Source organism: Pristis pectinata, chromosome 23 (genome assembly GCF_009764475.1).
Source record: "Pristis pectinata isolate sPriPec2 chromosome 23, sPriPec2.1.pri, whole genome shotgun sequence".
Taxonomy (NCBI): Eukaryota; Metazoa; Chordata; class Chondrichthyes; order Rhinopristiformes; family Pristidae; genus Pristis; species Pristis pectinata.
In genome coordinates this window covers 33,743,398-33,762,818 of record NC_067427.1, presented here as the reverse complement: position 1 = coordinate 33,762,818, position 19,421 = coordinate 33,743,398, and the positions used below count along the sequence as shown (strand labels likewise).

Below are 19,421 nucleotides of genomic sequence, written 5' to 3'. Positions count from 1 at the left end.
AATTGATAACTCATGGAACAGATCAGCTTAACAAATCATTGAAGTCTGGACAAATAATAATTAAACTTAAAATTGTTCTGTAAGATTGGGGGAAGAGATCAGTGCTACCACTGACTATATTGAGAGCGATCACAGCAGAACTGGCAAAACAGCAGGACCAAGTCTTCATCCTGAAACAAGGCTAAACCCAAAAGTATGAGTCCTGTGCAAGGTTCAACTCACCCATATTTCTACCACTTCCAATCAAGTTGAATGTATTGTCATGTGTACAAGTACAGTGAGGTACAGGTACAATGAAAAATGTGCTTGCAGCAACATCACAGGCACATAGGTACAGACAACACACAGAATATAACTTACAGAAGGCAGTGCAGAGAGAGAGAAGAAGAACTGTGAAAACAAGACCTCAGTGCAAAAAAAATGACACAACCAGAGACAAGTCCACGGCAGTGCAAGAGGTGGTCCGTAGTGTTCCATTGCTGAGGTAGGGGTAGGGTTGTGCAGGTCTGTTCAAGAACCTGATTGTTGTAGGAAAATAACTGGTCCTGAACCTGGTGGTGTGGGACTTCAGGCTTCTGTACCTCCTGCCTGAAGGTAGCAGAGAGAAGAGGGCACGGCCCGGACGGTGGGGATCCTTGATGATAGATGCCGCCTTCTTGAGGCAGCGTCTCCTGTAGATGCTGTTAGTGGTGGGGAGGGCTGTGCCTGTGATGGACTGGGCTGAGCTCTTGACCCTCTGCAGCCTCTTGCATTCCTGTGCATTGAACTGCTGTACCAGGCAGTGATATATCTGGTCAGGATGCTTTCAACAGTGCATCTCTCGAGGTTTGTTAGTGTATTTGGTGACATGCCAAATCTCCTGAAGCTTCTAAGTAAGTAGAGGTACTGTTGTGTTGCCTTCAATGTGCTGGGCCCAGGACAAGTCACCCGAGATATTAATACCCAAGAATTTGCAGCTGCTGACTCTCTCCATCTCTGAGTAACCAATGAGAACTGGTCTCAGACTTCCCCTCTCTGAAGTCAATGATAGCTTCTTGGTTTTGTTGACGTTAAGTGTGAGGTTGTTGTTACGGCGCCACTCAACCAGTTCTCCTATCTCACTCCTGTGCACTGACTCATCACTGCCCATGACTCGGCCAACAACAGTGGTGTTGTTGGCGAGTTTATAAATAGTATTGGAACTGCATTTAGCCAGGTCGGTGACAAACACTCTTTCCTCTGAATCAGAAGGTTGTGGCTGCAGGGCTCTCTCCACAGACAAACACCACCATTTAGACTGGCCCTTCTGTGCAGTCCTGAGGCAGCGTCTGTGGATGAAACGTTGAGCCAGGGTCCTCTCTGCTTTCTTAGGCAGGCAGAATGATCATGCAGCAAACAGGTGGCTGGAGCCAAAATACAACAGAAGAACACAGGAGAATGTTCACAATAGTCATAGTTATAGTGGTATTTATCCAACTGATCAAACACTGTAACTGTGAGCTTTTCTTCTGCACCTGTGTGGGACAGTCCATGACTCTCCCATATCTTATATATTTGTTGCTCCTCCTCAACATTTTCCAAGAACAAAGTGTATTTTCGGGTGCACGTCAACAACATCCAGCTCGTCCAACACCCTTCATGGCCCATCGCTTGCAGTTCCCTTGTCCCATTCCTGGCAGGATCTCCAAGTGCTTAAATCATGACTGGGAGTCACTGGGTTTTGGAACTCGATTGGTTTTACCACAGACAACTCGCTCATTGATCTGCTCCCTTCTTCCTGCATCGGTGGATTTGGGACCGTATGTGGATTTCTCACTTCCACCATCTCTCTTGATCCCTCCTCTGCCTCTAACTTGTCAGAATGAACAGAACTTCCCTCATCTCCCAAGTCTTCCACAACATAGAGCAGCACAGGGACAGGCCCTTTGGCCCATCATGTCTGTGCTGAACATGATGCTGAATTAAACTAAATCTCTTCTGCCTGCACCTGATCCACATCCCTGTTCCCTGCACAGTCACGTGTCTATCCAACAGCCTCTTAAAACACCACGACTGTATCTGCTTCCAGTACCACCCCTGGCAGCCTGTTCCAGGCAGCAACCACTTAGTGTAAAAACAACTCGCCCCTCTTCCCCTCCTCCCCTCCTATCCACCCCACCTCCCCTCCTCCTCCCTTCCCCTCTTCCTCCTCTCCTCACCTCCTCCTCCCGTCCCCTCCTCCTCTCCTCTCCTCACTTCTCCTCCCCTCCCCTCCTCCCCACCCCCTCTCCTCCCCATCTCCCCACCTCCCCTCCTCCTCCCTTCCCTCTCCCCACCTCTCCTCCTCCCCACCTCCTCTCCTCCCCCACCACCCCTCCCCTTCTCCTCTCTTCACAGAACATAGAACAGTACAGCACAGGAACAGGCCCTTCGGCCCACAATGGTTGTGCCCGAACTAATTAAACGCTTAAGTAAACTAATCCCTTCTGCCTACTGTAATGGAAATATTTTAAAATTCATTCCTTGTTCTTTCCTGATTCAGCAGCAAGAGGTATTCGCAAACAAAGGAGGCACTGTACACATGTTAAAGGTTATATAAAACTGCTTTATTAGGATTATTTATCAACTACTCACGAACCACTATACAATAACTAGCAAAAAGTACAAAAGGGAAAAGGAGACGATACTTGTCAACCAATCAATGAACCGATCCATATAATGTCGGAGGCGACTCCAGCCTTTGACGTAGCCTTCTCTCTGCCTCTTGGTGCCAGTCGTGACCCAGCCTAAGGGAAGGTTCCGATTTGCACCAAGAAGCTGCCCTTTTTGACACTTTTCAAAAATAAATGTAACGTTTACCCCGGTACTATTTCATCCCTCGTGTTACCAGCCTCAACCTTCTTATCTCTCGCGACCTTTGGCCTCGGCACATAACTTAGAAACAGAGGCAGCAGGTCTGCAAGGGAAAACACATTCTTCACTGGCATCTCATCTCAAGGATGTGCTTCCATGCACATCTTTGAGGTGTTACCACATTCCAAGCAGACTCCATTTTGTCTTACAACCACCATTTTGTGTTACGCACTAAGGAGGAATCAGAAACAACTTCTGGCTTTCCTTGCACCTACACAATGTCCATATCCCTCCATTCTCTGCACATCCATGTTCCTATCTAAGAGCCTCTTAAACACCAAAACACCTCTATCGTATCTGCCTCCACCCCAGGCTATTGTGGGAGGTGAGGGAGGAGATTGTGGAGCCTCTGATGATTATCCATGGAGACGGGAGAGGTTCCAGGGGATTGGAGGGTTGTGGATGTTGTTCCCTTATTCAAGAAAAGGAGTAGAGACAGCCCAGGAAATTATAAACCAGTGAGTCTTACTTCAGTGGTTGGTAAGTTGATGGAGAAGATCCTGAGAGGCAGGATTATGAACATTAGGAGAGGTATACTATGATTAGGAATAGTCAGCATAGCTTTGTCAAGGTCAGGTCCTGCCTTACAAGCCTGACTGAATTTTTAAGGAGGTGACTAAGCACATCGATGAAGGGAGAGTAGTAAATGTAGTGCATATGGATTTCATCAAGGCCATTTGATAAGGTACCCCATGCGAGGCTTATTGAGAAAGTAAGGAGGCATGGGATCCAAGGAACGTTGCAATGTGCATCCAGAACTGGCTGGCCCACAGAAGGCAAAGAGTGGTTGTTGAAGGATCGTATTCTGCATGGAGGTCGGTGACCAGTGGTGTATCTCAGGGATCTGTTCTGGACCCTTACTCTTTTGTGATTTTTATAAATGACCTAGATGAGGAAGTGGAAGGGGTGGGTTAGTAAGTTTGCAGATTGACACAAAGGTTGGAGGTTTTGTGAATGATATGGAGGGCTGTCAGAGGTTACAGCAGGACATAGAAAGGATGCAAAACTGGGCTGAGAAGTGGCAGATGGAGTTCAACCCAGGTAAGTGTGAAGTGGTTCATTTAGGTAGGTCAAATATGATGGCAGAAGTATAGTATTAATGGTAGTGACTCTTGGCAGTGTGGAGGATCAGAGGGATTTTGGGGTCTGAGTCCATAGGACACTCAAAGCAGCTGCACAGGTTGACTCTGTGGTGAAGAAGGCATATGGTGTATTGTCAATCATGGAATTGAACTTCGGAGCCGAGAGGTAATGTTGCAGCTATATAGGACCCTGGTCAGGCCCCACTTGGAGTACTGTGCTCATTTCTGTGTCGCTTACTACAGAAAGGATGTAGAAGCCATAGAAAGGGTGCAGAGGAGACTTACAAGGATGTTGCCTGGAATGCGGAACATACCTTATGAAAACAGGTTGAGGGAACTCGGCCTTTTCTCCTTGGACCGATGGAGGATGAGGGGGGACCTGATAGAGGTGTATAAGATGATAAGAGGCATTGATCGTGTAGATAGTCAGAGGCTTTTTCCCAGGGCTGAAATGGTTACCACAAGAGGACATAGGTTTAAGGTGCTGGGGAGAAGGTATAGAGGAGATGTCCGGGGTAAGTTTTTTACTCAGAGAGTGGTGAGTGTGTGGAATGGGCTGCTGGCAACGGTGGTGGAGGCGGATACGATAGGGTCTCTTAAGACACTTTTAGATAGGTACATGGAGCTGAGAAAAATAGAGGGCTATGGGTAAGCCTGGTGATTTCTAATGTAGGGACATGTTTGGTGCAGCTTGTGGGCTGAAGGGCCTGAATTGTGCTGTAGGTTTTATATGTTTCTGTGTTAGCATCCTGGTAAATCTCTTCTGTACCCTCTCCAAAGCCTCCACATCCTTCCTATAATGGGGCGACCAGAACTGAATGCAATACTCCAGATGTGGCCTAACCAGAATTTTATAAAGCTGCAACACAACTTCCTGACTCTTGAACTTAGTGCCACAACGAATAAAGTCAAGCCTGTCATACACCTTCTTTACCACCCTGTCAACCTGTGCAGCCACTGTCGGGGAGCTATGGACTTGGACCCCAAGATCCCTCTGTATATCAGCACTGTTAGGGGTCCTGCCGTTTACAGTGTACTGTCCCTTTACATTTGATCTCCCAAAATGCAACACCTGACACTTGCCCAGATTAAACTCCATCTGCCATTTCTCTGCTCATATCTGCAACTGATCTGTATCCCGCTGTATCCTTTGGCAATCTATCCGCACCATCCACAATGCCACCAATCTTTGTATTTTCTGTGAACTTACTAACCCACCCATCCAAGTTTTCATCCAGGTCATTTATGTTCATCACAACAGCAGAGGTCCCAGTACAGATGCCTGTGGAACACCACTAGTCATGGACAGAATAAGTCCCATTGCCACTACCCATTGTTTTCTGTGGACAAGCCAGTTCTGAATCCAAACAGCCAAGTCACCGTGGATCCCATGCATCTTAATCTTCTGGATGAGGCTCCCATGTGGGACGTTGTCAAATGCTTGAGGGATCATAGCATTTAGAGTTGTTTTGTCCAAACATAAATCTTCCTCCCCTTAGAATGATCCATTACATTTCCCCCACTGACCCATTGCCTTCTCAAATGTTGATCAGAAACTCTTGCCAAGCATCCTGGGACATGTCACTTTATCAAATACACAACATAAATACAAGTTGTTGTTGTTGAGAGGAGAGCTGAGTCAAGCATCTCCGATTGGATAACAGCTTCTACAGGTGTGAGTGAGTTATGTGGAGAGCACCACAGGTGGTTGATCTTTTATTCCTGGTTCATCTATTACCTACCATCTGTTTTGATCATAATAACAAGTTTACATTTGTGTATGTTTTTAATAATGTTTTTAACAATCTTTTCCCACGTGTTTCCAGCCTACTGATTTTGGCTGCAGTCCAGATGTTGTACATAGTTCCTTTGTGATGCTATTGTAAGCTGTGCTGCAGGGTTGACACAGCAGTTACATTTCTATGTAGAGCCTGGAGTTGTACACACTGAGCTTAGCCTGCCTGTGTACATCATTCACTAGTGTTCATAGAGGGTTCTTCAAGGGGATTCCTAGGTCTTCAAACACTCGTTACATTGAGCAGAAGTTGTGGATTCACTGATTATTTCTCTGCAATTGTCTGTTACTACAAACCAGTGTCGAATGATCAACTTGCATTAATGATTCTTAAAGTGCTTAAGTTTAATGACAGGTAGCTCTGCTCTAATATGTGTTTCCATAACCTGAATTGGTTACAACATGGTTGATGGATTAGGGAACACTGTTTGCATTACACTGGCCACATTGGTTAGTATATATTTATTGAACCTGGATTCTAAAGATGTATAGACATTCTATTTGCCAGTATGGTCATCACTGCACAGTCTATTCATACGTCCAGAGTTTTTCAACAGTTATGCTCCAGCCTTTCTCTTTACCTGTTCATCTAACCAGAAGCACAGACTGTGTCAGGAAAAGAGTGTTAAATTAGTTTCAACTCTATGTTACATCACATTCTCCTTAAAAAAAGATCCCACCACTATGCATGTGAACTATTCAGTTCAATGATTATCTTCAGGTTTCTATTATCAGGTGAGTTCCTGGATCTGCTTTGAAGATGAGCTTTGATTTCAGCAACAATTTTGTGTGAGGCATTACCAAATGCTTACTCAAAACTGACATTAGCATCAAACCGTATCATGTCGCCACAGATTTCACCTTCTGTGAGTTGCAATTCTGTAGTTGGACAGGATTAATTTACGCCAAAGCTCTGCTTCACTATAAAACGAAGAAGTCTTTCTGACAAATTCTTGTACTTTCCCCACAATCAATGTAAATCTAGTCACTCTGTACTTCCCAACACCGTGCCATGAACAAACATAGTCAGAAAATTATATTACTGATTTCAATCTCTTATATCCAGAAACTAATAAAAAGTGACTATCAGCTTCTGAAGTTGCTTTTCTGTGTGGGTGTCTCAGGGCTGTTATCAAATCTGTTCAAAATTAATTCAGGAATTAAAAACTATTAAGGAATATAGATATTAAAGTTGAGACACAAGGGATTTCTGCAGAAGCTGGAATCTGGAGCAACACACACAAAAAGTACTGGAGGAACTCAGCAGGTCAGGCAGCATCTGTGGAGGGAAATAAACAGTTGATGTTTCAGGCCAAGACCCTTCATCAGGACTGGAAAGGAAGGGGGCAGAAGCCGGAATAAGAAGGTGGGGAGGGGGAGGAGCACACGCAGGCAGGGGAGAGGTGAGTCCAGGTGACAGGTGAGCGCAGGTGAGGGGGGAAGGTAGGTGGGTGGGGGAGGTTGAGAAGATGTAATAAGCTGAGAGGAGATAGGTTAGAAGGGGAAAGGGCTGAAGAAGAAGGAAATCCGATAGCAGAGGGCAGTGGGCCACGGAATAATGGATAGGGGAGGGGAGGAGAGGAGATGGGCAGGTCATCAAGGCGGGGGAAGGGAGCCACAGGAATAAGGGAAGACAAAGGATGGGGGGGGGGGGAGGAAAAGAAGGGGAGGGGTTACCAGAAGTTGGAGAAATCGATGTTGAGGCCGTCAGGTTGGAGACTCCCAAGGCGGAATATATTAAAGTTGCTAGATTTTGTCACCAATATGAATGCAATGAAAGCTATTGAACGTCATTTTTCTGATATGACCATTGAGATGTAATTTGTAGGTTGATTCGTGGTCCTGTGTTCCAGACAGCGCTACATACAGTCACACGTGGAGGGACGATGTTGCAAAGGGTCCAATAACCAGGCCACATAGACTTAAACTCTTGGGTGGAGGATACGAGAGTGATGTGAAGAAAAGCTTTCGACTCAGGGGATAGTTGTGGTCTGGATCTCTCTGACTGTATGGTCAGTAGAAACAGTGTCCTCAACAGGGGGTTGAATAGGGACTTGAGAAAGAACAATAACCGGGGCTATGGGACAGGGAGGTGCAATGAGACTGGCAAGATTGACACTGTCACAGTGAGCTGAAAAGCCTCCCTCCCTGCTTCATCAATTTCATGTTATTTTTCTGCTTTTATGGAATGCACTTATGATGAGATTGTACCATAAGGCCAAAGCAGTGAGAGTAGTAAGTTCAATGTAAGGTACAAAAAGCACAATAAAATTCCTGATGACATGAAAATAGATGGAAGGGCAAGTTAGAACATAGAACATGGAACAGTACAGCACTGTACGGGCCCTTCAGCCCACGATGTTGTGCCGAAACTTCTCCAGTCTAACCCTTCCCTCCTACACAGCCCAGAACCCTCCATTTTTCTTACAACCACGTGCCCATCTAAGAGATTTTTAAATGTCCCTATTATATCAGCCTCTACCACCACCCCCAGCAGTGCGTTCCAGGCACCCACCACTCTCTGTGTAAAAACCTACCTCTGACATCTCCCCTAAACTTTCCTCCACTCACATTAAATGGGTGTTCTCTGGTATTGGCCACTGCCACCCTGGGGAAAAGGCGCTGGCTCTCCATTCTGTCTATGCCCCTCATAATATTATACCATATACCTCTGTCAAGTCACCTCTCATCCTCCGTCGCTCCAAAGAGAAAAGTCCTAGCTCGCTCAACCTATCCTCATAAGACATGTTCTCCACTCCAGGCATAATTCTGGTAAGTCTCCCCTGCACCCTCTCTAAAGCTTCCACATCCTATAATGAGGTGACCAGAACTGAACTCTAAGTGTAGTCTAACCAGAGTTTTATAGAGCTGCTACATTACCTTGCGGCTCTTGAACTCAATCCCACAACTAATGAAGGCCAGCACACCGTATGCCTTCTTAACCACCCTATCACCTTGCGGGGCAACTTGGAGGGATCCATGTTGTGATGAAGGTTTTGTGCAATGGGGTGTAGGTAGACAGAGTAAGTGGGTGGAAACCTGGAAACTGGAGATTATCTGGGAAACTGTGAGGTCTTGAGGTAAAATATCATGCAACAGGTGAGAGTCTTTTAAAAGAGAGTTAGCAAAAATTCAGGGACACGTTCCAGTAAGGGTGAAGGGAAAAGGTGGCAAGATTAGGGAACCTTGGATAACAAAGGATACTGAAGGTTTGACCAGGGAAAAAAGGAAGCATATGACAGGTATAGACAACCACAATCAGAAGAGTGCGGTGGACAAATGTAGAGGGTATGGGAGAGTACTTACATCGGCACATGGGTCTGGGATATTACAGCTATTATGGAAACATGGTTGAGGGATGGGCAGGACTCGTGGTCCAGGGTACTGATACTTCGGTGTGACAGAAGTGGGGGTAGGAGAGGAGAGGCCATTGCAATATTGATGAGGGAGAACTTTACAGCAGTACTTAGAGAGGATATTCTGGGGTGCAGGGAGGTGGGTGAGGGGAGGACATCCAGTGAGGACATATGACTAGAATTTAGAAATAGAAAAAGGATAGGATCACGTTCGTGGGATTAAACTACTGACCCCCAGTAGTCAACAGGAATTAGAGGAGATTTTAAATTAGAGGAGATCTTAAATATAGGGAGATGACAGAAAGCTGTAGGGGTCTAATAGTAGGCGATTTTAAATTCCCTAATATTGACCGGGACTGCCATAGTGCTAGGGGATTGGGATGGAACAGAATTTGTTAAGTGTGTACAGGAAAGTTTTCTGAAGCAATGTGTGGCTGGTCCCATGAGAACTCCACTCAACCTCCTGTCAGGAAATGAGGCTGGGCAAGTGGTTGATAAGATAAGATAAGGTGAGGTAAGGCAAGGTAAGATAAAATAAGATATCTCTATTCGTCACATGTACATCGAACCACGCAGTGAAATGCATCTTTTTACGTAGAGTGCTCTGGGGGCAGCCTGCAAGTGTCGCCACACTTCTGGTGCCAACATAGCATGCCCACATCTTCCTAACCTGTATGTCTTCTGAAGACCCGGAGCACCTGGAGGAAACCCACGCAGACATGGAGAGAACATACAAACTCCATACAGACAGTGGCCAGTATTGAACCCAGGTTGCTGGCACTGTAATAGCATTATGCTAACCACTATGGGGGAGCACTTTGCAACCAGTGACCATAATTCTATTACTTTTTAAATAATTCTGGAAAAGGATCGATCTGGTGCATAAGTTAAAATTCTAAACTGAGGGAAGGCTGGTGCTGATGGCATTAGACAGGAACTAGCAATGGTGGATTGGGAGAGGCTGTTTGCAGGTAATGGGGTGTCTGGCAAGTGGGAGGTTTTTAAAAGTGAGATGGGGAGAGTTCAAGGCCAGCATGTTCCTGTTAGAGTGAAGGGGCAAGGCTGGCAGGATCGGGGAACCCTGAGTGGTGAGGGATATTGAGGCACTGGTCAGGAAAAAGGAGGAGGAATATGCCAGGTGCAGGCAATTGGGATCAAGCGAGTTCCTTGAAGAGGATAAGGAATATCGGAACACACTTAAGAAGGAAATTAGGAGGGCAAAAAGAGGACATGAAATATCCCTGACAGATAAGATAAAGGAAAATTCTAAGAGAGTCTATAAGTTAAGAGTAAAATGGTAGCTAGGGAGAGAGAAGGTCACTTGAGGATCAGTGTGGCTGTCTATGTGTGGAACCATAGGAGATGGGCGAGATCTTAAGTGAATACTTTTCATCCATTTACTGTGGAGAAGGACATGGAAGTTAATGTATTCAGGCGAGGGAACAATGACATCCTGGAGAACATCGATGTTACAACAGAGGAGGTGTTGGACATCTTGAAATACATAAAGGCGGATAAAGTGCTGGGGCCTGACCGGCTGTATCCTAGGATGTTGTGGGAAGCAAGGGAAGAGATTGCTGGGCCTTGGCAGAGACTTTTGTATCTTCATTAACCACAGGTGAGGAGGGTTATTGGTAGTGATTCTGAGGGACAGGATTTATTTGCATTTGGAAAGGCGAGGACTGATTAGGGTGGAAGTGGAGGCAGGAACAGTAACAACATTTGGACAGGTACTTGAATGAGCAGGGCACAGAGGGAGATGGATTTAATGCAGGCAGGTGGGATTAGTATAGATAGGCATGGTGGTTGGCATAGATATGTGGGCCGAAGGGCCTGTTTCTATGCTGTACAACTCTGTAAATCTTAAAGAGCAAATTAGGAGGGCAGAAGAGGTCTTGGCAGGTGAAGAAGAATCTTAAGTCTTATCTAAGTGTATTAGGAGCAAGAGGGTAGCTAGGAAGAAAGTAGATCACCTTAAGGGGTAATTATGTGTGGAGCCAGGGGATGTGGCAAGGTCCTAAGTGAACAGATCTCATCTGTATTCTCCAAGGAGAAGGATATGGAGGATTGTGAGTTCAATGAGGGTACATTGATTGCCTGGAGCACGTTGGTAATAAGAAGATGGAGGTGTTAGATGTTAGATGGAGCACACGAATGGATAAGTGACCAGAAGCAGATGAGATCTATCTCACAATGCTATTGGAAACAAGGGAGGAGGTTGCTGGGGCCCAGACTGAGAATTTTACATCTTCATTAGCTACAGGCGAAGTATCAAAAGATAGCTAATGTTGTTCCTTTCTTTTAAGAAGGTGGCAGGTAGGAAAATTATTGGAGAAAACCCTAAGGTACAGGATTTACCTCCATTTGGAAAGGCAGGGAGTGATGAGAGAGAGTCATCATGGCTTTGTGCAGGGGAGATCCTGTTTCACTAGTTTGATTGAATTTTTGAGTTGGTGACAAGAGATTGATGAAGGAAGAGTGTTGATCTTGTCATTTTTCAAGCTAGTAATGATAATATTAAAATGTTACATGTCATTCATTAATGACTGGATGCAGTACATATTCCATTAGTTTAATTATGGGTAGTGTTGGGATGATTATTCAATGAAATGAAAGAACTATAGCAGGTGTATGTAGAGTGATATGATGTCTGTAGCTATAGAAAACAGATGCTTCCGACTCACGGACAGTTCTTAGGAATGGAACCGTTACATAACCCGGGAAGTCCTGCACTGAGAGATATTTAGACGGGCACTTCAATAGAAGGGCACAGAAGGATACGTTCCTAATGCAGCAGATAGATGAGGACATGGTGGGCTGAAGAGCCTATTCTGTGCTGTACAACAGTATGACTCATGACTTGAGAGCCAGAGGAAAGAAGGTAAGTCTTTCTAAAAAAGGATTTCAATTTTAAAATCTTGAAGAATAAAATCTGAAGCATTGATAAAATGAATTTGAGTGCCAGAGAGTGCACTGAGAGTTCCCTTATACAATGAGATGGACTCTTGACCTCACGATCTACCTTGTTATGACCTTGCACCTTATTGTCTACCTGCACTGCACTTCCCTGTAGCTGTGATACTTTACTCTGTATTCTGTTATTGCTTTTACCCTGTACTACCTCAATGCACGCTGAACTAACTCAGTGTATCTGCACTGTGTAATGAATTGATCTGTATGAATGGTATGCAAGACAAGTTTTTCACTGTACCTCGGTACAAGTGACAATAATAAACCAATACCAATACCAATACCAATACCAAGGTTGTCTGGTAGTAATTAGAGTCTCTCATGTTGGTAAAGGACTGCAAGACTAACATGGATAAAAGTATTTTCTGGAGAGTTTTCCTGTGTCGGTAATCATGGTTTTCAGCAAGGTGTGGTTGTGGCTAAGTTCTGAGGGGCGGGGCAGCCCAGACAGCACTCTCTCACACCCACGTCTGACTGCCGATTTGTGGCTGCTGAAAGCTGTTCTAAAACGATGTATTCTTTCATAATGGTGAGTGTTGATTGATCACTGCTATTTTCACTGAGAAGTTGAGGCAAATGTTTAGTCCAGGAAAAATCATACAGTTGAGGCAGGAAGATTACCTTCAAATAGAATCTCTGATAACCTTTTTGGCATTTGCAACAACTCAATTTATTTTTACGATATTGCCACCACTCCTCCATTGGCAGATTATCTGAATTTCTCTATTTTACTTTCTAAGCTCATTTTGGGTATCTGAACAACCATGAAAACATGTTAACTCTGAAGTATTCTCATTGAAAGATGAGTGGAACCTTTCTTTGAAATCTTTTGTAATCTTATTATTGTAATCGAAGGTTTTTCTGAATATGAAATTGCCAAAACCACTGATAGCATTAACTTATTACAGTTCATCAACCATAATGGGTGCACGTCCATAGCTCACTGGAAGTGGATTACAAGTGGACAGGGGTGGTAAAGAAGGCACAAGGCATGCTTGTCAGTGTTGGTCAGGGCATTGAGTATAAAAGTTGGGAAGTCATGTTATAGATGTATAGAACTTTGGTTAGGCCATGTTAAGAGTATTGTGTGCAGTTCTGTTCAACCCCATTACAGGAAGGATGTGGAGGCTTTGGAGAAGGTGCAGAAGAGGTTCACCAGCATGTTGTCTGGATTAGAGTAATTGGCTATAAGAAGAGGTAAGATTGCTTCCTCTGGAGTGTCAGAGGCTGAAGTCAGACCAGATAGAAGTATATAAAATTATGAGCAGCTTAGATACTTTTTCCCAGGGTGGAAATGTCAAGTACCAGATGGCAAAGCTTTAAGGTGAGAGGGTGTAAGTTTAACTGAGATGTTTTTTTAATAGAGATAAGTGCTTGGAACAGGCTGCCAGGAGAGGTGGTAGAAGCAGGGAGGATAGTGAGGTTTAAGAGGCATTTAGATCAGCAGATGAACAGGCAGGGAATGGAGGGATGTGGATCATGTGCAGACAGAAGGGATTAGTTTAATTGGGCATCATGGTCGGCACCGACATGGTGGGCTGAAGGGCTTGTCCCTGTGCTGTACTGTATGTTCTATATTATAACCACAGAAAGAGGTACAGACTGTCATCTGCAGTGTCCACCTACTCCATTGGGTAGGCTGAGGAAGCAACCTGCCCAAGCTCATGAGGCTGATCTTACAACCAGGATAGCTGATCGGTGATGAGTTAACGAGAGTCACAGATTCATACGGCACAGAAACAGGCCCTTCAGCCCTACTGGTCCATGCCGACCAAGATTCCCATCTAAGCTAGTCCCATTTGCCTGCGTTTGGCCCATATCCTTCTAAACCTTTCCTTCCCAAGTTCCTTTTAAATGTTCAATGTACCCGTTCCACATACTGACCACTCACTAGGTGACAAAGTTGCCCCTCAGGTTCCTATTAAGTCTCCCCCCTCTCACCTTAACCCTGTGCCCTCTAGTTCTTGATTCCCTAACCCTTTGAAAAAACTGTGTGCATTCACCCTGTCTATGCCCCTCATGATTTTATACACCTCTATAAGATCACCCTTCATTCTGCTACGCTCCAATGAAAAAAGTCCCAACCTGCTGAACCTCTCTCCATAACTCAGTCCCTCGAATCCCAGCAACATCCTTGTAAATCTCCTCTGCACTCTTTCCAGCTTAATGCCATCCTTCCTATAGCAGGGCAACCAGAAAAGAACTCAATATTCCAAATGCAGCCTCACCAATGTCTTACACAACTGCAACATAACATCCCAACTTCCATACCCAGTAATCTGACTGATGAAGGCCAGTGTGCCAAAGATTTCTTCATCACCCTGTCTACCCATGACGCCACTTTCAGGGAACCATATACTTGTACTCCTGGTTCCCTCTGTTCTACAACAATCCCCAGGGCCCTACTGTTCACTGTGAAAGTCCTACCCTTATTTGTCTTCCCAAAGTGCAACACCTTGCATTAAACTCCCTTTGCCATTCCTCGGCCCACTTCCCCAGCTGATCAAGATCCCTCTGTAAATCCTGATAACCACCCTCACTGTCAACGGACACCACCTTTTTTTGTGTCATCTGCAAACTTACTAACCCTGCCTTGTACATTCTCTGCTATAGCTAGGAGGGTAATAAAAGCAGTGTTCATTTTTTCAGAGTGAGTGACAGCGAAACATCGTCCAGAGATGTTACAGAGAATCAGTTACTGATGAGCACACCAAAGCGCAGGACAAGCACCCTTTATCACCCTTAACTGAGTGAGACACCATCCCTTTTCAAGGCTCACTTCAGAAGTTGCCACCAGAAGAAACAATGGATGTGATTAGACAATTATCACAAGAAGCTGGTCAGTTTCAGTTTGGTTGAATTCAATAAAAGCAATCACCAAGAACAATATTTTAAAATCAAGTTATTTTCACTTGAAATCTAATAATTATAATTAATCATCCACATTCCAGATTTAAATTACAGAGGTAATTCTCACAAATAAACATGTTAATAAATAATATTTACAATGTTAAACTTGGATCTTACAATTGTAATTTAGATCTGCTACATGTTATATCACAGATATTACTTATGCTGCAAAGTACTTAATGAAATGCCAAATTAAAAGAAAATAATATCAAGGTAACACGTTTTAATGTGAATACAAGGTCACCCACATATGGTTCATTGAATTAAATTGTCTAAATAGAACATGCAACTTATAAAATTAACTTCAAATAGCCCCAGTTACTCAGCAGAGTTGGCTTGGATGTTGGAAGAAGTTTGGCGGAAGTCAGATCTGGGGACCTGCGTATCTAATGTGTCCTGGCTTTGTGGTAAATCCAGTGCAAAACATTAGTATTTCCTGAGTTCCAGATTAAAATGTGTTGGAGGTTTGACTGGAGGATTTATTGCACCAGTTGGGAACGTCAAATATTATCTGTAACCTTGACCATTTTTAATGTACAGCATAATATATTTCTAAACAGAAGTCCAAGAGTTCTAAATCTAAGAGCTACTTCCAATTTTAGTCATTGCAGTCAGAATGAAGAATGTTTGAGTGGGCATACAGTGTCCAGCACAGTCCAGCACCGAACTGGTGGCAACAAACAATCTGCTGGAGGGACTCCGCAGGTCACTGGATTGTGGAAAATCTCTGGGACTAGTGACAACCCTGGTGCATTTTCATGGATATATAATTCTGACAAGGAGTAGCCTGGTCAAGGGGTTTTATTGGTAGAATAATGTTCTAAGGTAGGTGCAGAGAAACTGCATCCCCTGGAGACGAACTCACAACAAGAGGGAGGAGTACGTCATCTTAAAATCACAGCTAAACCATTTGGGAGGGGAATAGAAAGTACTTTTCACACAAAGCTGGTAGAAAACCTATGGCACAGTCAACCTTTCATTCTTAAGAAACATAAGAACATAAGAAGTAGGAGCAGGAGAAGGCCATCTGGCCTGTCGAACCTGCTCCGCCATTCAATAAGATCATGGCTGATTTGGCCGTGGACTCAGATCCACCTACCTGCCTTTCCCCCATAACCCTTAATTCCCCTACAATGCAAAAACTCCAGTAAGTTTGTCAAACAGGACCTGCCCTTCCTGAATCCATGCCGTGTCTGTCAGATGGAACCACTTCTATCCAGATGTCTCACTATTTCTTCCTTAATGATGGCTTCAAGCATTTTCCTGACTACAGACGTTAAGCTAACTGGCCGATAATTACCCGCCTTTTGCCTACATCCTTTTTTAATCAGTGGTGTGACATTCACTGTCTTCCAATCTGCCGGGACCTGCCCAGAGTCCAGAGAATTTTGGTAAGTTATCACAAATGCCTCTACTATAACTTTCACCATTTCTTTCAGTACCCTGGAATGCATCCCATCAGGAACAGGGGACTTGTCTACCTTTAGGCCCACTAGTTTGCTCATCACTACCTCTTTAGTGACAGTGATTGTATCAAGATCCTCACCTCCCATCGCATCCATAACATCTCTCTTTGGCATGTTAGACGTGTCCTCCAACGTGAAGACCGACACAAAATAGTCCGTTCAAGGCCTCGGCTATTTCCACGTTACCCAATATTAATTCCCCCTTATCATTTTCCAAGGGACCTACATTCACTTTAGCCACCCTTCTCCGCTTTATATAATTATAAAAACTTTCACTATATGTTTTTATATTTTGTGCTAGTTTATTTTCATAATCTATCTTCCCTTTCCTTATTGCTTGCTTAGTGGTTCTTTCTTGCTTTTTAAAGTTTTCCCAGTATTCCAGTTTCCCGCTGCTCTTGGCGACTTTGCTCTCCAAAACACCGTGGAAGCTTTAAAGATCAGATCGGTTAACGTTTCAAGACTTTTTAAGAGAAACTGTGGGTAGACAGAGAGCTGATGGAAGATAGAGGGTCCATTGAAGCCCCTGAAATTCACGTCGGGGTGTGGGGGTGGTGGTCATCGGAATGGGCTGCTGGGTTGATCAGTTGCAATGAAGTTGATGAAAGAGTTTGTTACAGTTTGATGTTGCCCATTGAAATGCTTCAGGTTTCACTGAGTGGCCGGATTCTATTTTCCATTTTATGTGTCTGGGGTTGGGGAGGGGGAACGGGGGGTCTTGGGAATGGCACTACAGAGGCGATCCGGGCATGAATATCCCCACTTCCTTTCCAGTCTTTAGCTCAGCGACCTGCCCTCTGCACCACTAAACGCCTCTGTAGTCCTCATCAGTGGGGATGCAGTGAAAACCCAACCAGACTTTACACCGCCAACAGGTTTGATTTCACCCCAGATGTGACTGTGACAACTTTACGATTTCCCGGAGGGGTTGACGGGACTCGGTCAGTCGGTGTGCGCCCTCCCACCCTCTGAATTCTGTTGTCCTGCTCAGTTCTCAGTCCGCTGGTTTGGGCAGCCCATGACTAAGCTGTCATCAGAATCGTAAGATCAAGTAGTGGTGACGTGGGGCACCTTTGGAGTGACATCCATTTCAGAAGAGCTTATTCAATGATCTTTAAAAATGCAAAGTTCAATTTCTTTATGGAATCTAGTCGGCACTCCAGTGGGACACATTCCCACTTCTGACCAGTGTTCGACAACTTAGAAATCTGTTGATTTTTTTCTACCAAAACAACGCCCAGTGAAGCACGATGATTGAGAGAAGTAATTCTACCGCAGTATTTCTGAAGCGCAGGAGAGGAGATGTACATCCCGGTCGGCAGGACAGGGAGGGGCGCGGGAGGCAGGCAAGCGGCCGGGTGAAGTGGAACCTGCGGATGGTGCGAAACTTTCATGTGACGAGGTCTGCGCGCGTTCACGGCGAGGTGCGCCTGCTGTTCTCTGTGCACGGTGCGTGTGCACGCCGGACACGCCTTTCTTTGTTGGGGCTGTTTTGTTCCTGTTCTAACTGACAGCGGGGCTGCCGTGCACACCCCCAGCTGGGAAGCTGACCCCGGGCTCCGAGCTCTTCCTCGGCGCCAGGAGAAGATGTCAGCCACCAACCCCTGATATTTGTTCACCTTTCACAAGGCAGGGACGGGGAGAAAACACCCTCCCATGCTAGTGATTTGGAGATAAAGGTGGAGTGTTCTTCCTGATTGGCTTCCAGGAATCACATGGGTAGGTTTCTATAAGGGGCTTGAGATTCGCAAATTGGTTACTTTCAGCATTTTGAAACTGATAACTGCCTGTGTTGACCGCCGCTCCTGTTTAAAATACACATTCAAAGCGAAGAAAAAAGGAAGCGGGTGTATTTTAACAACTGCTCCGATTCCCAGCTGTTCGCCCTCCGATTTCCAGCTGTTCCTCTGGATGTGTGAAGAACCTATTGGAAGTTATGGGAATAAGACCGAATATTTGCGTTGGTGCCGCTTAGATCGCAGGAAGACCGAGAGAGCAAGCTCCGCTGGTCCCTCGCACTGATGTACACCCACAAGCAGGAATAGACCACCAATGCGTTTGTGATGCGTCTTCATCCCGTGTCTTCTCTGAGGTGGGATTTTAACGTGTGGTTTACTTTTCTAGAATGGCTCGCTTCGGAAGCGACGTGTCAGCTCGCTATGGAGGAAGCCCAGCGGGCGGGGGCAGAGGTGCAAACCGACAGGGTGGTCCCCAAGCCGGCCAGAGAGGCATGTACGGCTCGAAGTCGATGGCCCAAAGAGCCCGGACCATGGCTCTGTACAACCCCATCCCCGTCCGCCAGAACTGCTTCACAGTCAACAGATCACTTTTTATATTTAGTGAAGACAACATCATACGAAAATATGCCAAACGAATAACCGAGTGGCCATATCCTTTTCTATCTCGCCGGGGCAGTCTGGGTTCTCCGCAGAAGGACGGCCAGGCGATTGCTGCTGGTTCCTGGGCAAAGATTCAGCCAGCTGTTGCCTGGGCGTGTGTGTGGAAGGCGTGTGCCGGTGGGAGTGCTTTGTGCTGCGTCTCTCAAGGAGGCTGTTGTTTTTTTTTAACGTCTATAATCACAGTCCCGATTGATTCCTTGCAAATGCAGCGGGTTTCATTCACAGGCACACGCCGTCTGATGAGCAACCACAGATCGTTCCCCATGTGCTTTTGGCCCAAACTATTGCAGGGACTGGCACACGGCTTTCAATGTAACAATCATCAGTAGACCCATGCCCCGCGATCACTTTCCCCTCTCCACCTCCCACCCCCCACCCCCCGTCTCTGGTTGAGACACAACTGCGATTCCAGCCGACCACTTGGGTTACAGTGGTGCTGGCATTGCATTGAGAGATCATCGTTATTCCCAGTTTGCTAACTGAGCAACAAAAATATTATTTTTAAAAGTACCTCCTGAAAATACTGCTCGGGGAGATCCTTATCCCCAGCTACTTCCTTGTATTCCTGCCGA

At 45.3% G+C, this 19,421-nt stretch overlaps 1 protein-coding gene across 1 annotated transcript in view; it reads left to right on the top strand.

The window, feature by feature from the left end:
• The first annotated feature begins 18,575 nt into the window (after nt 1-18,575).
• cacna1ba (calcium channel, voltage-dependent, N type, alpha 1B subunit, a) overlaps nt 18,576-19,421 on the top strand; it is a 645,315-nt gene continuing 644,469 nt past the window's right edge. Inside the window, 1 exon segment of the mRNA XM_052037346.1 lies at nt 18,576-18,836. Coding sequence (XP_051893306.1) covers nt 18,576-18,836 — 261 coding nt within the window.